Here is an 18650-nt window from a genome sequence, read left to right as displayed (position 1 = left end):
GCCGTCGTGGGGCGGGCGGCTGGAGGAAGGGGACGACCTAACAGGTGCGTCCCGGAGAGAGGGGAAAGGGGAATGGGCTGGCCCAAAGGAAGGAGGCCGAGCGCGGGAGGGAGTGGGCCGACGGCCCAATAGAGAAAAAGAAGGAAAAGAAAAAGAAAAATAAGAAAGGATTTTTCCTGGGATTTAAAATTGCACTTTGGTGATTTTTAATTGGTTAAAATTATTTCCAAGGTCTGAAAATTCCACTTAAAATCTTGTTAATGCATTGGAGCATGGGGAACTCAAGAAAAATTCCACCACGCTATTTCCGATTATTAATTGCATTTATTAACTAGGGATTTAGCTCTAGGTTAATTAAGATAATTTCTTTGGGCAATTTATTTAACCAATTTTTAAAGCAAGAAAAGGGGGGAAACTTCAGGGTGTGACAAACCTACCCCCCTTAAACGGAATCTCGACCTCGAGATTCGGAAGAGCTGGCGAAGAGGTGCGGGTGGGTGGCCTTTAACTCATCTTCTCTTTCCCAAGTGGCCTCTTCTTCTGAGTGATGACTCCACTGAACCTTGCAGAATCTGATTACTTTGTTTCTGGTCTTTCTCTCGCTGGTTTCGAGGATACGAGTCGGCTTCTCTACATACGTCAGATCTTCCTGAATTTCGATGTGATCCGGACTTGCCTGTTCCTCAGGAACTCTCAAACATTTCTTTAACTGAGAGACATGGAACACGTTGTGGATGCCAAGCATGTTGGAGGGAAGCTCAAGCTGGTAAGCAACTTCACCTCTACGTTCCAAGATCCTGTATGGTCCCACAAAGCGTGGTGCCAACTTTCCTTTGGTTTGGAAGCGATGTACTCTCCTGAGCGGAGTGACACGGAGATACACATAATCCCCTGTTTCGAAAGCGAGCTCCCTTCGGCGGTTGTCTGCATAGCTTTTCTGCCGAGATTGCGCGATTCTCAATCTTTCCCTGATAGCTCTGACTTTCTCTTCTGCCTCATTTAAAACTTCTGTACCAAACAACTGGCGTTCCCCTGTCTGATCCCAGAAGAGCGGAGTACGACACCTTCGTCCATACAGTGCTTCAAACGGTGCCATCTGCAGACTAGCTTGGTAACTGTTGTTGTAAGAGAACTCAGCATACGGCAAGCTTTTGTCCCATGCTCCACCAAAGTCAAGCGCACAGGCTCTCAACATATCCTCTAGTATTTGATTAACTCGCTCGGTCTGGCCATCTGTTTGTGGATGGTAAGCAGTGCTGAAATTCAACCGGGTTCCCAATTCTTCTTGTAATTTCTACCAGAACTTTGAAGTGAATTGGCTTCCTCGATCAGACACGATCTTCTTAGGTACACCATGTAAACACATAATTCTTGCCAGATAGAGTTCTACTAATTTCTTCCCTGAGTAGGTAGTGTGCACCGGAATGAAGTGAGCCACTTTGGTGAGTCGGTCAACGACTACCCAAATAGAATCATGCCCCGATGACGTCCTGGGCAAACCGGTGATGAAATCCATTCCGATTTCTTCCCACTTCCATTCTAGAATCTGAAGTGGCTGTAGCAAACCTGCTGGCCTTTGGTGTTCTGCCTTTACTCGTTGACAGACGTCACAGAGTGCTACGAATTCAGCTATTTCCCTTCTCATGCTGACCCACCAGAACTTCTCTTTGAGGTCTTGGTACATCTTAGTACTACCGGGATGAATGGAATACTGAGTTTGATGAGCCTCGGTTAGTATCAGGTCTTTTAATTCCTTGTTTTCGGGTACACACAATCTTTCTCCCATCCAGATTGTTCCTTGTTCATCCTCAACAAAACCTCGGGCTTTTCCAACTCTCATGTTCTTTTTGAGCTCTGCTATTTCAGGATTACTTGCTTGAGCTATGCGAACCTGCTCCACCAGTGTGGGCTGTGCCTCTAGGGCAACCACGAATCCGTGCTCAACTATACCAAGGTTCAGATGTTCCAAATCGCGTTGAACCTCACAACATAGTTGCTCTACCCATGCAACATTGCAGTAGCTCTTCCTGCTCAAGGCATCTGCAACCACGTTAGCCTTGCCGGGATGATAATGTATTCTCATATCATAATCCTTGATCAGCTCCAACCATCTTCGCTGTCTGAGATTCAAATCAGGTTGAGTGAAGATGTACTTTAGACTTTTGTGATATGTATATACCTCACAACGGTTACCGATGAGATAGTGCCGCCAAATCTTTAAAGCATGAACAACTGCGGCCAATTCCAGATCATGCGTCGGGTAGTTGCCTTCATGAGGACGCAACTGCCGTGAAGCATAAGAGACCACTTTGCCATCCTGCATCAACACACATCCTAGCCCCTGGCGAGATGCATCACAATAGACCTGGAAATCTTTCGTCTGATCAGGCAGAATTAAGACTGGTGCAGACACCAACCGTCGTTTGAGTTCTTCAAAACTCCTATTGCATTCAGCAGACCAGATAAACTTTTCTTCCTTCTTCAATAGCTGTCATTGGCTTAGCAATTTTAGAGAAGTTCTCAATGAACCGGCGGTAATAGCCCGCAAGTCCTAAGAAACTCCGAACCTGAGTGACTGTCCTTGGTGGGGTCCATTTGGTAACTGACTCCATATTTGCTGGATCCACAGCTACTCCTTGAGCATTCACGATGTGACCGAGAAACTGAACTTCCTTAAGCCAGAAGTCGCACTTGCTGAACTTGGCATATAGCTGGTGCTCTTTTAACTTTTCAAGTACCAGCCAGAGATGCTGCTCATGTTCTTCCTCGGACTTGGAGTAGATAAGTATGTCATCGATAAAAACCACGACAAACTTGTCTAGAAATTCCATAAACACCTTGTTCATCAAATTCATGAAGAAGACAGGTGCATTAGTGAGTCCGAAAGACATAACTGTGCATTCGAACAACCCGTACCGAGTGATGAATGTTGTCTTTGGAATATCCTCTTCGCGGATCCTCAACTGGTGATAGCCTGATCGCAGGTCTATCTTAGAGAACACAGTAGCTCCTTTCAACTGATCAAACAGATCATCAATCCTTGGCAAAGGATACTTGTTCTTGATGGTGACCTCATTGAGTGCGCGGTAGTCAACGCACATCCTCTTGGTTTTGTCTTTCTTCTCCACAAAGATAACCGGAGCACCCCAAGGCGACGTGCTCGGGCGAATGTATCCCTTCTGTAACTGTTCATCGACTTGCTTCTTGACTTCCGCCAACTCGTTGGCTCCCATTCTGTAAGGCCTCTTGTGGATCGGTGCAGTTCCAGGTACCAAGTCAATCCGGAACTCGGTATCCCTTTTTGGTGGCATTGTTGTCAGATCGTCCGGAAAAACCTCTGGATACTCTCTGACTATGGGAATATCCTCCAGCTTCTTAGTGGTTTTCTCCACTGCTACCTCTTGTTCTTCACCAGCAGCCTGGTTTAAACTGATCCCTGGCTTCTGCGGCACTGGAGACTGGAAGGTTACCACCTCTCCTTTTGCATTGGTTAACTTGATGGTGCGGCTGGCGCAATCAATCACTCCTCTGTGCCTTGTCAACCAATCCATTCCAAGTATGACATCCAGGTCCTTGGATTCGAGAAGAATGAGGTTGGTTGGAAAAATCAACCCTTGAATTTCAACTGTCACAGATGGGCAGTAGTGAGTTGTGGTCATGCCACCTCCAGGAGTATGAACTCGCATTGGTATCTTAAGCTTCACTAAAGATAACCCATGTGCACCAGCAAAACGCTTGGAAATGAAGGAATGGGTTGCACCAGAATCAAACAATATTACTGCCGGTGTCGAGTTGACGGGGAATGTGCCCAATATAACCTCTGGTGCTGACTGCGCCTCCTCTGCAGATGCATGATTGACACAGGCCTGAACGAACTTGGGTCCAGCACATCTTGGCTTTGGGCACTTTCCAACCGTGTGTCCGGGTTTGTTACAATTGAAGCAGAGTTCGGGTTTTTCTCCCAACCTCTTGGGCTGTTCTGGCAGAGCTAGCTGAACTGATTGAGCTGGAATCTTTAGTGAACTCGGAGTAGGGTTGAGGCTATGCTGCTCACTGTTGTTGTGACTGCCACTATGGTGGTTCTCGTTGAAGCTACCCGGGTGGTAGGGACGGTGCTGCCGGATAATCATGGTGGAAGGTCCACCGTGACGTCCCATCGTGAAACGAGGCTTCTGACTCTTCCCCTGGGGAGTCCTGAACTGAGCTGCCTTCCTCTTACGGTTTATTTTGTTACAGTGCTCCTCCTGACGGATAGCCTTATCCACCAGCTTCTCAAAGTCCTCATAATCTTTAGAGATCAACTGGTTAGTCAATTCATCATCAAGACCAGACAGAAACTTCTCCTGCCTCCCGTCATCGGTACGCACGTCCTCAGGGGCGTAGCGCGCGAGGCGGTTGAACTCATGCAAATACTCTATAACTGTTCTAGTTCCTTGTTGCAGGGAACGGAACTCTCTCTTCTTTTGTGCCACAATTCCCTCGGGAACCTGTGCTTTATTGAAACTATGACAAAACTCTATCCAAGTAACCTCTGCCCCAGCTGGACGAGTCACCATGTAGTTGTCCCACCAAACAGAAGCGGGACCTTGCAACTGGTGTGTAGCAAAAGCAACCTTCTCTTGCTCGTTGCATTGCAAAAGATTCAGCTTCTTCTCAATGGCATGAAGCCAGTCGTGGGCCTCGATTGGGTTGGTGGTGCTTGAGAAAGTGGGCGGCTTGACACGAAGAAATTCTAACAGTTTGGACTGAGGAGGTGGAGGACCAAACTGCAGGTTCTGCTGCTGCTGCTGTGCTTGCTGCTGCACCTGCTGCAACACTTGATGGTACTGTTGCTGCATCTGTTGCATCATCATTGTCATCATCTGAGTCTGATTGTCCAACACCTGAGCAATTGTTGGGTTCTCGGGCGGTGGGGACGGACTGTTGTCAGATGCACTGTTGGCACGTGCTCCATTGATCGGCTCTTCGCTGCCACTGGCGTTGTTGGAGTCGCGTGAACCATTCCTTGTCTCCATCTGAAGGGAATAGGTAGAAATATGAGAAAAGGAAGAAAAACAGGGGGCTCAGAAACTAATCTTGCTTATGAATTTAAGTGCAATTATCTTAATCTTGATTAAAACACTGAAAAAGAGGCACGCAACTCCTAATTGAGGCAGTCATACCACTGACACATGATAATGACCGCCGACTAACCCACAAGCAACAAACCTAAACACGAAAACTAGCAAGCAAACAGACTAAGAAGGCGATAAAGCTAAGGGCGGCGACTCTGAAGCTCGGGGCGGCGCTCGCAAACGAGGGATAGGACTGACATCTAAAGTAGACAAGGGATAGGAACTAATTAATGCTCAAATCCAAATTAAACAAAGCAAAAGAAGACTCAAATAAATAACCGAGCATGATGATTTTTACGCATAGAACAACATTTTTCACGAACCGAGACAAAAGACACTAATGCAACTGACTAAACAATAACTTAATGCATGAAATAGATGCATAGTCATACTGATACGCATAAACTTACCCCACCGAACATAGACACGACCTAATGCATATCACCCGACAATTCCCGACCGACTACCGAATAAATTCCGAATAAACTTTTACTAAATCCCTAGACTGTCCCTAGTCGAGAAATCCAATTAAATAAGCGACCAAGATTTTTCCCACAAATCAAAAGAACAAACCCCAAAATTTTCCCGAAACAAAATCCAAGTGCAAAAGGGCATATGCATATGAAAAAAAAAGGGTTCAGAGGGCTCTTAGGTTTCCAGTTGGCTTGTCCTACGGTCAAGGTCGGCTCTGATACCAACTTGTCACACCCAGAAATTCTCGAACCAGAATTTCTAAGCTGAATGTGCATTAAATCCCTGTCCAGGACCAGCCAGGGTACACAAACGACAATTATTGACATACAGACCCACGTCTTACAAAAATATAAAAGATTACAAATGCAGCGGGAAAGATAAAAGCGAGCTAAACCGGGAAGCTTGACTTCAGCAGCGGGCGACTCCACTCCACAGGCAAACCTTGACGACAGCGACGAAACCAACCTCTCTGAGACGGCTCCAACTGAGAAGAACTTCAACTCTGGTGTGGGGGAAAAGAGAGCAAGACTGAGTACTACCCACTGTACTCAGCAAGTCATATCGGAAGAGGAGGTATGATGTAGGATATAACCAAAGGAAGCTAGGGGTTCTTTTGCATAAAGCAGGCATTTCAAAACAGTAATTGAAAGCAGTAAAACAGCTGTAGTAATTAATCAATATTAACCAATCACTGTCTAACGCTACACCACGTTGCAACAGGCCCAACCAACCACCTGAACTACACCAGTTTATTAAGCTAAACTAGGGGTGAGACTAATCACGGTGAATCTGGTTGATCGCCCATAACCGCGGGCACGACTATTCGAATAGTTTTACTCTGGCCAGAGGTGTACAACTGTACCCACAAGACATGATTCCACACATGTCGCCATGCCCCGAAGTATCACCATGATACTGCAAAGGGGAAAATCGTGACAAGACCCTCCACATAACCCTCCCCTAACCATCCACACCACGCTAAGGTTTCACCCCTACCCCTCAAAAGGCAGTGGGCGGTCCCCTCTTGCGCCACGGTGAATCCGGCAGCTGGACAACCGAACATCTCGGCCGACCCAACTCCATCACGCCCACCCTCGCCACCGGTGCCTAGGAAAGGGTCGAGCTATACTTCAGATCAAGTAGTTACCCACTCCCGCTTGTGGTAAGCACGGTAAGTCTCCCAGGGTTTCCCGTGAACCGGTCCTTAACTGCCATGGGTGCGACCAGCAAAACCATGCACTCACAGCCCGCCATTCAGAATATTTTAATTAACTGACACCCTTGCGGTGGCACCAATCTAAAGCTATGCCAATAGTGAGAGTCTATGTAATAATGTGATCCCCATTTGTGTCCTAGTTGAACTAAGCATGGCTAAGCATTTCCTAAGCCAACATCTAGTCATTTTCATACCCAAGTTATCAATTGCATAAGGTAACCAATATGTGGCTGAGGAATAGGACCCATCCCACATTAAATTGTAAAAGAATACAACATTTAATAGAAATGCGGGATATTGGTAAATTGGGTACAATATGATCAAACGTATTGCATGACTTGCCTTGCTCTCGAACTGATGAGACCTCAGCAACGTCTTCGAGAAACCGCGGATTGACGAAACGGCCGAAACCTACGCGACAAACAAAGCACACAAGCAAAACATGCTATAAGACTACTGAAACAGGAAACAAAACCATTTTTAATGGATTCTTTGCATTTTTCTTGATTTACTGAGACTTGAATGGACTTAAATGGAGCTCGGATGAATTACTTATGAATTTTAGAAGATAAACTGTGTTTTTACTAATAAAGAAAAAGTCCTTAATTAATTATTGCGCAATAATACCCAGGGCTGACGTCATCCAGGGGGGGCGGCGCCGACAGGCGGGGCCCACGGGTCAGCGGCTCAAAGGGGAGAGGAAGGGGGCGCCGGCATGTGGGCCCCACGGGCAGTGGCTCAAGGTGGCCGGTCTACCGTGGACCGGGACCACGCGGGTGGTCCACCGCCGGTCCGGATTGGCCAGGAGGCCGATCGGACGGCATGGCGGCGGCTAGGCACGGCTCGGCTCGGCTTCAAAACCGGCCGGCCGGCCATGGCAACCGGCGGCGACGCGCACGGTTTTGGCGGCGGTTGCCGTCGTGGGGCGGGCGGTTGGAGGAAGGGGACGACCTGACAGGTGGGCCCCACCTGTCAGCGTCCCGGAGAGAGGGGAAAGGGGAACGGGCCAGCCCAAAGGAAGGAGGCCGAGCGCGGGAGGGAGTGGGCCGACGGCCCAATAGAGAAAAAGAAGGAAAAGAAAAAGAAAAGAAGAAAGGATTTTTCCTGGGATTTAAAATTGCACTTTGGTGATTTTTAATTGGTTAAAATTATTTCCAAGGCTCTGAAAATTCCACTAAAAATCTTGTTAATGCATTGGAGCATGGGGAACTCAAGAAAAATTCCACCACGCTATTTCCGATTATTAATTGAATTTATTAACTAGGGATTTAGCTCTAGGTTAATTAAGATAATTTCTTCGGGCAATTTATTTAACCAATTTTTAAAGCAAGAAAAGGGGGGAAACTTCAGGGTGTGACATTTATGCAACTACATTTAAACTTTACCCCCTCCGTTTAAAATTACTTGCCACCCTAGCTTTCTCTTTAGTCAAACATTTGTATTTTTATCACCAATTTCTAGACGTTCATATATTTTAACATTATGAGATTTATTATAAGATTTATGTTTTTGGATTTATCATGAGAAATGCTTTCTAGTAATTATTCACATGTTATTGAATTATACAAATTTCTAAAAATTAATAAAAAAATGTATAAATATTTTAATTTAAGATAAAACTAGTAATTTGAAAGGATAAAGTACCTTTTTTTTACTTGAAATCAGTGGAACGTTTGGTGGTCTGTTCACTGTTCTTCGGTGGTCTGTTCTACAGTTTGTTGGGCTGCAGGTCTGTACTGCATCCCAACTGTTACTCTGTTACAGCATCTCCAACAAACTCTCCAATAGTCTCTCCAAGTTAAAATTTAGCTATTTTAGCAAAAAAATTCTACTCCAACAGCCTCTCTACTAGAATGGCTAAGCCAAATAACTGGCCAAACTCCTCCTCTCAATGGCCAAATTTGGCCAGCCCAAATTGCCTTGCTATTTGTGGGCCCCACGTTGAAGATGCTTCTCTCTCACCTCCTACTACTTGCAATCGGCGCAGCTAGCTACCGCCGGCGACGGCTTCATGGTGCTGGCTTCTCCCCTCTCGCCGTCGTCATCGCCGTAGTCTTCGTCGTCCCTCGCCGTCGAGCGGCGACGGATGGGCACAGAGCCCGAGCAGCGGCCGCGGATGGCGGCGATGGATGGGGACGGAGCCTGAGCTCCCGGCGACGGATGGCGGCGACGGATGGGAGCGGAGCCCGAGCGGTGGCGGCGGATGGGGACGGAACCCGAGCGGCGGCGGCGGTGGATGAAGACGGAGCCCGATGGTGGCGACGGATGGGAGCGGAGCCCGAGCGGCGGCGGTGGATGGCGGCGGCGGCGGCGATGGAGGGGGCGGAGCCCGAGCGCCCGGCGGCGGATGTCAGCGACGGATGGGAGCAAAACCCGAGCGGCGGCGGCGGATGGCGGCACCGCGGCAGTGGATGGGGATGGAGCCCGAGTAGCGGCGGCGGCGGTGGCGGTAGATGGTGGCGGCGGCGGCGGCGGTAGGTGGCGGCGGCGGCGGTAGATGGCGGCAGCGGATGGGGGCAGACCAGCAGAGGAGGCTTGGGGAAAGGGGGAGAAAGATGAAAAGAAGGAAATGTTGAGAGACTGACGCGTGGGTCCCACTGTAATAGACTTAGAATAGAGAGGGTGAATGGGGAGGCTGTTGGAGTAAACAACGAGTTTGACTTGCTAAATTAGATGGAGAGTTAGCCAAATAGACATTTGGAGAGACTGTTGGAGGTGCTCTTAGGCTGCTGTAGTTGCTGCTGGCTAGTTGATGTAAGCGTAGCAGCAATGTTGCAGCAGCTAGCTCTTTCGAACATGTCACAAGTTATTTTTCTTTCCTTCCACATGTACGTTGATTTTAAATCATTTTGATTTGAAATATGAAAATTTAATGTATCAGCCATGCCTAGAGTATTTCCATCTTCACCAGTTCCTTGCACAAATGTTCTAATTGGTAGTAGATTAAATAGAGTGAAAATGGACAGCAGTACAGCACTTCCGCAGGCAGGATTTGGATCCAGTGCAGTTAATAATATGACTACAACTTGTATAGTCCACTTCTAGCTGTTAAATCTGAAATTGAGTGTTAAGGATCTGTTTGGTACAGCTCCAATTCTTAAATATAACTTCAGGAGTTGAGTCTTGAGTGGCGTTGTGGAGCTGCCTAAATCCAGCTCCACAACTCTAGTACATTTTGTGAGAGAGCTCCATCCAACTCCACTCCCAGTTTTGGTGGAGCTGAAACTGTTTGGCTGAGCTCCAGCTCCAGGAGGAGTGGAGTTAGAGTTGGAGTTGAAGGATGCATCTGGTTACTGTAGATCACTACGGAAAGAATCGATGAGTACTAAATACATCGATATTGTAGCTAACGATCTGATCCGTTCATTAAAAAAAAACGGATGGCTGCCATTATGCAGGTGATCCCAACCCCAGCAAACAGGTGATGACGCTTATCATTGACTCTGTTTGTTGCGTTGCTTCTGGTCGTCTGTACGGCTACGCGTGCTGCAACTAAAAACAATGTTCAATGCTAAAATGATTATCCAGTCCACTTCTCAACTTTTCCGGTGCCTTTTCTAGAGATTGTGCTCGGTCACCTTCTCTCGGTATCGCTTCATGCTCTCTTCGTAACAAAATAAATCAATCTTGTGTTAGGATATGAATTGTGTTATATCCTATTACGAGGTTGACTTATTTTAGAATAAAGGGAGTAGTTTGCTAGTTGGTTTATCCGTGAATTTAAATTTTGAAACTTAATTTTAAATTCGATTTTAAGAAAGAAGCAATTCGTAATACTTTTTTCTAGGCATTAGATTTTATATCGGGGTGGTGTCGATGACAAGAAGTGAATGATCACCTGTTTCTTTTCTTAGAAAAAATGCAAAACCGCAGTGAAAATAATACTCTATCCGTTCATATCTAGCGTTTAAATGTTCGTCTTATTTGAAATTTTTTTATGATTAGTATTTTTGTTGTTATTAGATCATAAAACTTGAATAGCACTTTATGTGCGACTATTTCTTTTTTAAAAATTTTTTTTATAAAATTTTCAAATAAGACGAACGGTCAAACGTGGACACGGATTCTCATGACTGCACTTATTTTGGACGGAGGTAGTAATAAAGTTATTCTAATATCACTAAAACACTAAATTAGTCACCCTAATATGCAAAAAGCCTCAAAACAGTACTACAGTAGCGCAGCTACAGTACGTGGGAAGCCAACGGAGAAAAACAGCAAAGCTTCCTCGGACTGAACGTCGGCAATTCAAATCCATATAATAGAAATCTTGAAGAATAAGCCTGGTTTATTTTTTTTTTGTCAAGAGACATAAAAGCAATGGATAAAATTGAGGGGATCTAACAAACTTTAATCTGAACGAAAACATATGTTTACTGAAACCTAGATTAATTGAAAGTAACCGATAGAACTATGACAAACTTTGCTTGTAGAAACCAGACTTCACTATAGAGCTAACAAAAATTCCACACTAAGGTCTGGTTTAGCTCCTAACTTTTTCTTCAAATTTTCAACTTTTTCATCACATCAAAACTTTCCTACACACACAAACTTTCAACTTTTCCGTCGCATCATTCCAATTTCAATTAAACTTCCAATTTTGGTGTGAAGTAAACACACCCTAAAATCTAACGGTTAGATCAAATTCTAGAAGAAGAATGAAGTTAGAGAAAAGCTTGTCAAAACTTGCCCCACACGAAAACCGAATTGAAAAGGGGGATTACGAATAAATTAGCTCAAATTTATTGATCAATTCATACAACTAATCTACCTTATTTATATTTCTAAGGTAAAGAGAAGAATAGTTCAGAAGGACACTATATAAGCATAGAGTGATGGTGGTGTTTGAATCTACTGAAGATGAAGATGAAGATGAAGTGTTTCACGTAACACGAGGTGGTAATAACGTGTGATTAATTGAGTTTTAATTATTACAAACTTGAAAATGGATTAATCTGATATTTTAGAACAACTTTCATATAGAAAGTTTTCGCATAAAATGCACCGTTTAGTAGTTTGAAAAGCATGCCACTTTAATCTAAAATTTAATCCTAACTTTTCAGGAGTAAGGAACAAACAGACTCATCCAAAAATGATTCAGAACAAACAGTCGGTACTTGATTCAGAAGATTTGTACACACACCACTATATAAAATCTTGGGTACAAACTCAACTCACACGTAAGATATACTCCCTCCGTCCCAAAATAAGTGCAGTTTTACACTATTTACGTTCAACGTTTGACCGTTCGTCTTATTTAAAAATTTTTTATGATTAGTATTTTTATTTCTATTAGATGATAAAACATGAATAGTACTTTATGTGTGACTAAATATTTTCAAATTTTTCAAATAAGACGGACGGTCAAACGTTCGGCACGGATATTCATGGCTGCACTTATTTTGGGATGGAGGTAGGATATAAAAGATAAATTCAGCATAGAATAGTAACGCGTTGTTCACATTTGAATTTTTCTTATTTTAGTTCCTTAATGTGTAGGTCAAAATTGAATTCGATTTCTGGCAGAACAATACATGTCAATATACCCTACATTGTTTTTTTTAGAATTTTTCATAATTATTTGTATTGGATTTATCTCTACTACTTAAAAAATAAGAGATGCTTCCATCGTCCGTCAAAAAACCGGCAAAAAAAAAAGGGCGAGCGAGAAAAAAACCAGGCGAAAAAACCGTAATTGTCCGATAAAAAAAGGGCAAAAAAATTCCGATTCCCTGCAAAAAAGGGCGAAAAGAAACCGGCGAAAAAACTAGACGAGCGATAAAAAAACCGTAACCGTCCGATAAAAAAAAAGCGAAAAAATAATCCGATTCCGTACGTGCCAAAAAAAAGGACGAAAAAAATCTTGAAAAAAATAGCGAAAAAATAATAATAAAAAAGTCCGACTCCTATCCGGTTCTCTCTCAAAAACGAAAAAAATCCGACTATAGATCCGATTCCCCCGAAAAATAAAAGGCGCCAGTCCTTTTGAGTCCGAGATACCCGCCACCCCTCCTCTCAGTTTCAATCTGTACCGTGTTATCTCTCAAATCTTGGTGAAATAAAATAATGTGCCGGATTGAAGATCTGTTTACAAAAACGAAACCTACATGTCGAGAGCATTCCATTTTTATATTATTTTATTTTTTGGGTTTGTACTTTTGTATTTGAGTCCCTGTAATTTTTATATTTACATTTGAGTCCCTATAATCTTACAACAAGATACTTGTGGTCGTTTTTGGTAAAAATAATAAAAAGAGAGAGAACAAAAGCAGAAAGGTGCATAAAAAGAAAAACAACAACAACAAAAGTTCTATTTCCCGTAAGTCCTGTATTGGAAAAAAGCAAAAAAAGAACATTTGAAGAAAAAACAAGAAAAAAAATGCGTGAGAAAATAATTGTAAAAAAAGACAAAAGAACACACTAGAAAAAAAAGGCACAAAAGAGAGAAAAATATGGTTTTCATTGTAAGTAAAAAAGCAAAAGAAAAATGATAAAAAAACTTTTAGAAAGAAATGTGCCATTTCTGAATGGTTTGAGAAAATCGCGCAAGAAAAAAAACACCATTTATAAAAAAACAAGCCGCTCATTAAAATACAAACATTGTCATTGACATGATTATTCATGAAAAACGTATATTATCATTAGAATTTTTTCACCCGTTGCAACGCACGGGCACTTTTGCTAGTAAGGAAAAAAAAGGCATTCTTCTCTGTTTCTTCTTCTCGTCGTCCTCTCGTCATGTGATTATTTGAGCTGAGAGAGAGGGGGACTAGGCGAAAAAACAAGAGGATTAAAGTTAATTCATTTAGAGGTTATGGATGAACTGATAGGGATAGGATGAAGATTATAAGTACACGCCACATCGGATGAAAACTATGTCAATGTATCACATAAGAGCACCCGCAATGGTAAGGTGCTATCTATAAAATATGTACACCTCAACAATAGACTAGATTAATAGTAAACCACTTCAATGGTATGTCTACATGGGTATCTATAGCTCTCTAATCCATTGCCTCGTTTTTCTCTATAGACTATCTTCATGTTAGTAGATAGCTTTGCTCTCTCTCTTCATTTAATCTCTTCCAAGTAGGAAAATATGCTGACATGGATCTCTTGTAGAGAGCTTATAGATAACCATTGTGGGTGCCCTAAGATGGAATCGACACCCAAATCATTGAGGGGCTCGTGTTGATTTACACTGGTTTTTATAGCTTGGGGGACAATGTGTATCCCGGTTTCGCGGTTGAGGGACGCGGATGAAACTCGGACCCATAGCTAAGGGACGTAATGTGGACTTTTTTTGTGGGCGAATTCGCGCAGAAAAGCTCGCTCGCATGGGGGTGATGGGCCGGCCTGTGCTGGTGGCCTAGAATCTCTCTGACTCTCCTCTCTCTCTTCGCCTCCTTGTCGGCGGCCAGCCGCCGCCGCCGACCTCGCCGGTCGCCGCCACCGGCGCCGCCGGCGGAGACGCCGAGAAATGGGACGGAGCCTCTCCGTGGCAAGGTATGGGTTTTCTTCGTCGCCCCTACATACACTGGTATCTGTTCCTCTACGATTTGGGGATCCTTTCGCAGGTGCCCCCGCGAGCGTCGCCAAAGCGAGACGAATTGTTTGATCCTCGTTTCGCTTGGAATGGACTAGGGTTCCGGTAGAAATTGGCGCGCGCTTGAGGAGACAAAGGTTAATGGGGATTTAGAGTTCATCTCTCACTTAGCAGTTTGTACATTTCAATTTTCAAGTCTACAGTTACATAACGTTGATGCAAGTATTTTTTGGCTGATCAGAGTTACGACGAAATTAGATTATTTTGGGGGGTGATATGTTCCAAATACCGAAGACTGATTCTGATTGCCGCTGCTGTTTGTTGGAGGACCAGAAGACATCTCACAAATATTTTTGGGGTTGGCATATAATACATTATTATGCAGTCTCGTGAGGTCTTAATCTCCATTTCACAAGAAGAATCCTGTAAATGATGCACAGCTGTTATCTCGTCTCATAAGGTATATTTAAAGTGCTATCCTCTTCCATTGTTGCTAAATGTACAGTTTGGTGCTATTGACATAACATGGCTAACATCAAATTGAGCTATTGATCGATCCCTTCTTGTTCAAGCAGTGTGTCTTGGTTCAGTAAAAAACCAAGTGTGGCTGGGGAGATTTCAGTTGTTTGAGGATGACCTTACTCATGATATATTCCAGGTACAAGGTTGACAAATTCTTACTGGGAACAACACAATTAGACAGCAGTTTATACCGGCAAGCTTGTTCTAAATAATCTTTGTACCGGCGAGAAATTTACTTATCAGGTGCTCAAAGCTGTGCCACAGATTAGCAGAGGACTTTGGTTTCTGCAGGAGACTTGGATTATCAAATCATCACTGCTTTTATTTTGACAGATTAGACTCCAGGCAACTACTGAAGGGAAGCCCCAGGATTACATCAGAGCTACTTTCGTGTCAAGAATGAGGTGCACGGTGCTCTATTGTATCTTACAGTTGGCCTGCCTCTTCTGAAGCTTGGTTCAGGTACCCATCAACTACCTGCACATATAACAAAAAAAAAAGATGCAGTTAGGAGTGCTGGCATGGAATGTTGATGTGTCATATTCTTTTATGATATTATACAAAATGATGTCATGGAAAAATATCATGCTCTTATCATGCCTCTCAGCCGCACATATATTTCTGGGATTATGATAAGTTCTCAATTTAAGATGTTTGTATAAGAAAAATTCTGCTTAGTGCTCACTTTGAATATGGGTTGCCTGCAATAGCTTGAAGTAGTCGTGGCACTGGGGGTATGCCAACTTCAAGAAGACCTTCGAGATATTGAACAACTTCACTCATTGTAGGTCGATCAAGCTCATTATCTTGAATACACCAGCATGCAACCCTGAAAGCTCTTTCTACCTGCTCCAAATCAACATCGCCATGTAAATTTTGGTCCACCAAACTCCCAGCATTACCATCCAGCAGCTTATGTGCCACTAACAGAGGGAAATATTCATAGTCATCACGAGTTGCAAATTCTTTGCTTGAGTTCCTCGTTCCTGAGATGATTTCCAGCAAAACCATTCCATAGCTGTAGACATCAACCTTTGATGTAATAACTGTACCACTAATCCACTCAGGTGCAAGATACCCTATAGTTCCTCGCATTGTAGTGAGAACTTGAGTAAACTCCCTTCCCAGAAACTTTGCCATCCCAAAATCTGCGATTTTTGGAACAAATGATGCATCAAGAAGTATGTTCTCTGGTTTAATGTCACAGTGTATAATGCAATCCTGGCAACTATCATGAAGGTAAGCTAGTCCTCTAGCAACTCCAAGAGCAATTTGATACCTTATGCTCCATTTCAAGACTGTAGCGTCATTGTGAAATAAATGGGTATCAAGAGAGAGGTTTGGCATGTGTTCATAGACAAGCAATCTTCTATCACCCTCACAACAGAAACCAATTAGTTTAACTAAATTGATGTGTTGGATGATTCCAATTGATCCTACTTCAGCTCTGAATTGCTTCTCTCCTTGACGAGCACCATCAAGCCTTTTTACTGCTATGACAGTAGACTCATTAAGAAGCCCTTTGAATACTGAGCCAAAACCACCTGCCCCTAGCTTATCTGAAAAGTTTTTTGTTGCATGTTGCAGATCAGCATATCTAAATGCAATAACTCCACTACCACTATGAAAATTCTTTCTTCTGTGACCAAGCAGCCAACTCTTGTTCCTTGGGATCTTCGCTATCAAGAAGAGTGCCAAAGCAAAGGAAGCAACACTTGCAGTGATGGCAACGCCAATGAATATTGATCGTCCACTGCTTTTTATACTTTGCACCTCTTTGGCAGCAAGGCGAAGGTAAAGAATTGCTCCATCAGTATTAGCAATATCACCACATTGTAGCTGTTTCACATTAATCAATTCATCATTCCAAACAGAGCATCCAGTATTACCATAGTAATATGCTGTGCAAGTGCAGTTGCTCAGGCAAATTTGTGCACATCCACCTGCACTTGTAACATCTTCTATGATTTGGCCATTACTGGGTAATCCAACACACGGCATAGGGTGGAACCTGTCTTGCATACTGGTGTTTCTGTTTATACCACAGTCTAATGGAGTATTTCTCACACAGCCGCCTGTTCGATCATCTAGCTCCCAGTCATTGGGTGATCGTACAGAGAAGCCCTTCATACACTTGCAGATAGGAAGCTTGCTCTCTTCGCAGACTGTGAAAGCTCCACAAATGCCATACACATCACACTGCTTTGGGTTGGTGTAGGTTGGTACCCAATCTTGCACATGCTCCACCCACAAAAATATCTTGGTCTGACCAGAGATGTCCAGCATAAAACGCATGATCGTTGCGTTATCTAGTAAGGTATATGTGAAGTACACTTCTTCATCATTGTTGACAAAAGTAAAATCAATTAAGCGTTGACCTGTCATCTCTGGTATGGAACCAAAGTAATGTCCGTTCCATTCTCCACTAGACCAATATGGTATAGAGGAGTTGAGAGCTGCAAGGATGAACCTGGTAGAACCATTGTTGTCAGTTAACTCGTAACTGTACATGCCAGAAGCTGGGTCTACAGAGTTTTTCCTGGAAACAAGACGGCGGTTTAAGCCAGTGACCTTGTTCCGGCCTAGCTTCGCACCGGCGAGATGGGTATTTGTTGGGTAGTCAAAGCTTTGCCACAAGACAACCGAAGAATTTGAGGTGTTCTGCAGGACAAGGTTGCCATTATCCAATAGCTTGACCATTGTTGTGTTTGCTGTGATGTCAGCTTGGGTTGACCAGAAGATGGACTTTGTGGCCTGATCTAAGATGACAAGGTTTCCGTCACCGGAGATTGTGGCCTCCGGCGAAGTGGGGCCAGTGACAGGCTCATCTCCATTGGCAACCCATGCTGGAGTGAGCTTTGGCACCTGGTTGAACCATATCCCCAGGTACCAGTTTGAAGCATTGTGGGAGGACTTACTGCTGGTTGGGAAGAAGCCAAGCGCAAACTTGCCGTTGCTGGAGACAAGTATGTCATTGCCGGCGAGTGTCTCCCCAGCTGAGATGGTGTCTGTCACCTTGCAGGATGCAGGAATGTGCAGTGTGAAGAGGAGGAACAGGACAGTGATGGGAAGAGCCATGGTGAACAAATCAAGAACTAGCTAGCACAGCTGCAAAGGTACTTGGGTGAGGTAGATGACAGAGGATGCCTTGGCTGTGTACATCCAGTTTGGATGTAGAGGCCGGGTTTAATCAATTTTATCTAAAAAAAAAGGATGACAGAGGATGCCAACTGCGGCTTGCGCGTGTGGATACGAGAGAACACACTGCAAGAGGGAAAGTGAGTAAGCTTGCATGGTCGTTGGGACTTGGCAGATGGTAACATATTTGAAGGCAGAAAGAAGGATGGAGTCATTGGCCTGACCTAGCATATATGGCAGTAAAAAAATTACATCATGATACAGACATATAACCGACTCTTAGGGCTTTGTGACCAATTAGTCGGCTGGCGAATTAAAGAATCCGAAAGTACGGCTGATTTCTGTCAAATGGTCAATCGACCGGGTTGTAATTTGGACTCAGTTGTTGGTAAATGATACTTCCTCCGTTTCATATTATAAGACTTTCTAGCATTGTCCACATTCATATAGATGTTAATGAATCTAGATATATATGTATGTGTATAGATTCATTCATAAATGAAACGGAGGGAGTACTTCAATAGTGGCATAAATGACTTTCTGAAAACCAGAAATTTGTAGCGCTAGTGATGAATGATCCAAATTTATGTTTAGCATCTGTATCGGCCGGCGAATTAAAGAATCTCAAGGTATGGGTGAT

The 18650-nt window shown here is 43.7% G+C and overlaps 1 protein-coding gene and 1 long non-coding RNA gene across 3 annotated transcripts; one reads left to right on the top strand and one right to left on the bottom strand.

Moving 5' to 3' along the window:
* The first annotated feature begins 14157 nt into the window (after positions 1-14157).
* LOC4335829 (uncharacterized) lies at positions 14158-18638 on the top strand. Of its 2 annotated transcripts, none has more exons than XR_003241739.2 (7): positions 14158-14310; positions 14382-14487; positions 14592-14810; positions 15009-15115; positions 15206-15334; positions 16460-16666; positions 16944-18638. It is a non-coding gene; the product is annotated as an uncharacterized lncRNA (long non-coding RNA). The 2 variants fall into 2 exon arrangements; XR_001545393.3 differs by having other exon boundaries at positions 14926-15115.
* Positions 14794-17950, bottom strand: LOC4335830 (G-type lectin S-receptor-like serine/threonine-protein kinase At2g19130). Its single transcript, XM_015780264.2, has 2 exons — positions 15558-17950; positions 14794-15349 (listed from the first exon to the last, which is right to left on the bottom strand). Exons 1-2 carry the CDS (start codon positions 17948-17950, stop codon positions 15346-15348), a joined length of 2397 nt encoding a protein of 798 aa, XP_015635750.1. The 3' UTR covers positions 14794-15345.
* Positions 18639-18650: the final 12 nt, after the last annotated feature.

This window comes from Oryza sativa, chromosome 4 (genome assembly GCF_034140825.1).
Source record: "Oryza sativa Japonica Group chromosome 4, ASM3414082v1".
Taxonomy (NCBI): Eukaryota; Viridiplantae; Streptophyta; class Magnoliopsida; order Poales; family Poaceae; genus Oryza; species Oryza sativa.
This window is presented reverse-complemented; position numbering and strand designations above follow the sequence as displayed.

Excerpts from the sequence above, each read along its gene's own strand:
- LOC4335830 (XM_015780264.2), bottom strand. The coding sequence starts at position 17,950 with ATGGCTCTTCCCATCACTGTCCTGTTCCTCCTCTTCACACTGCACATT.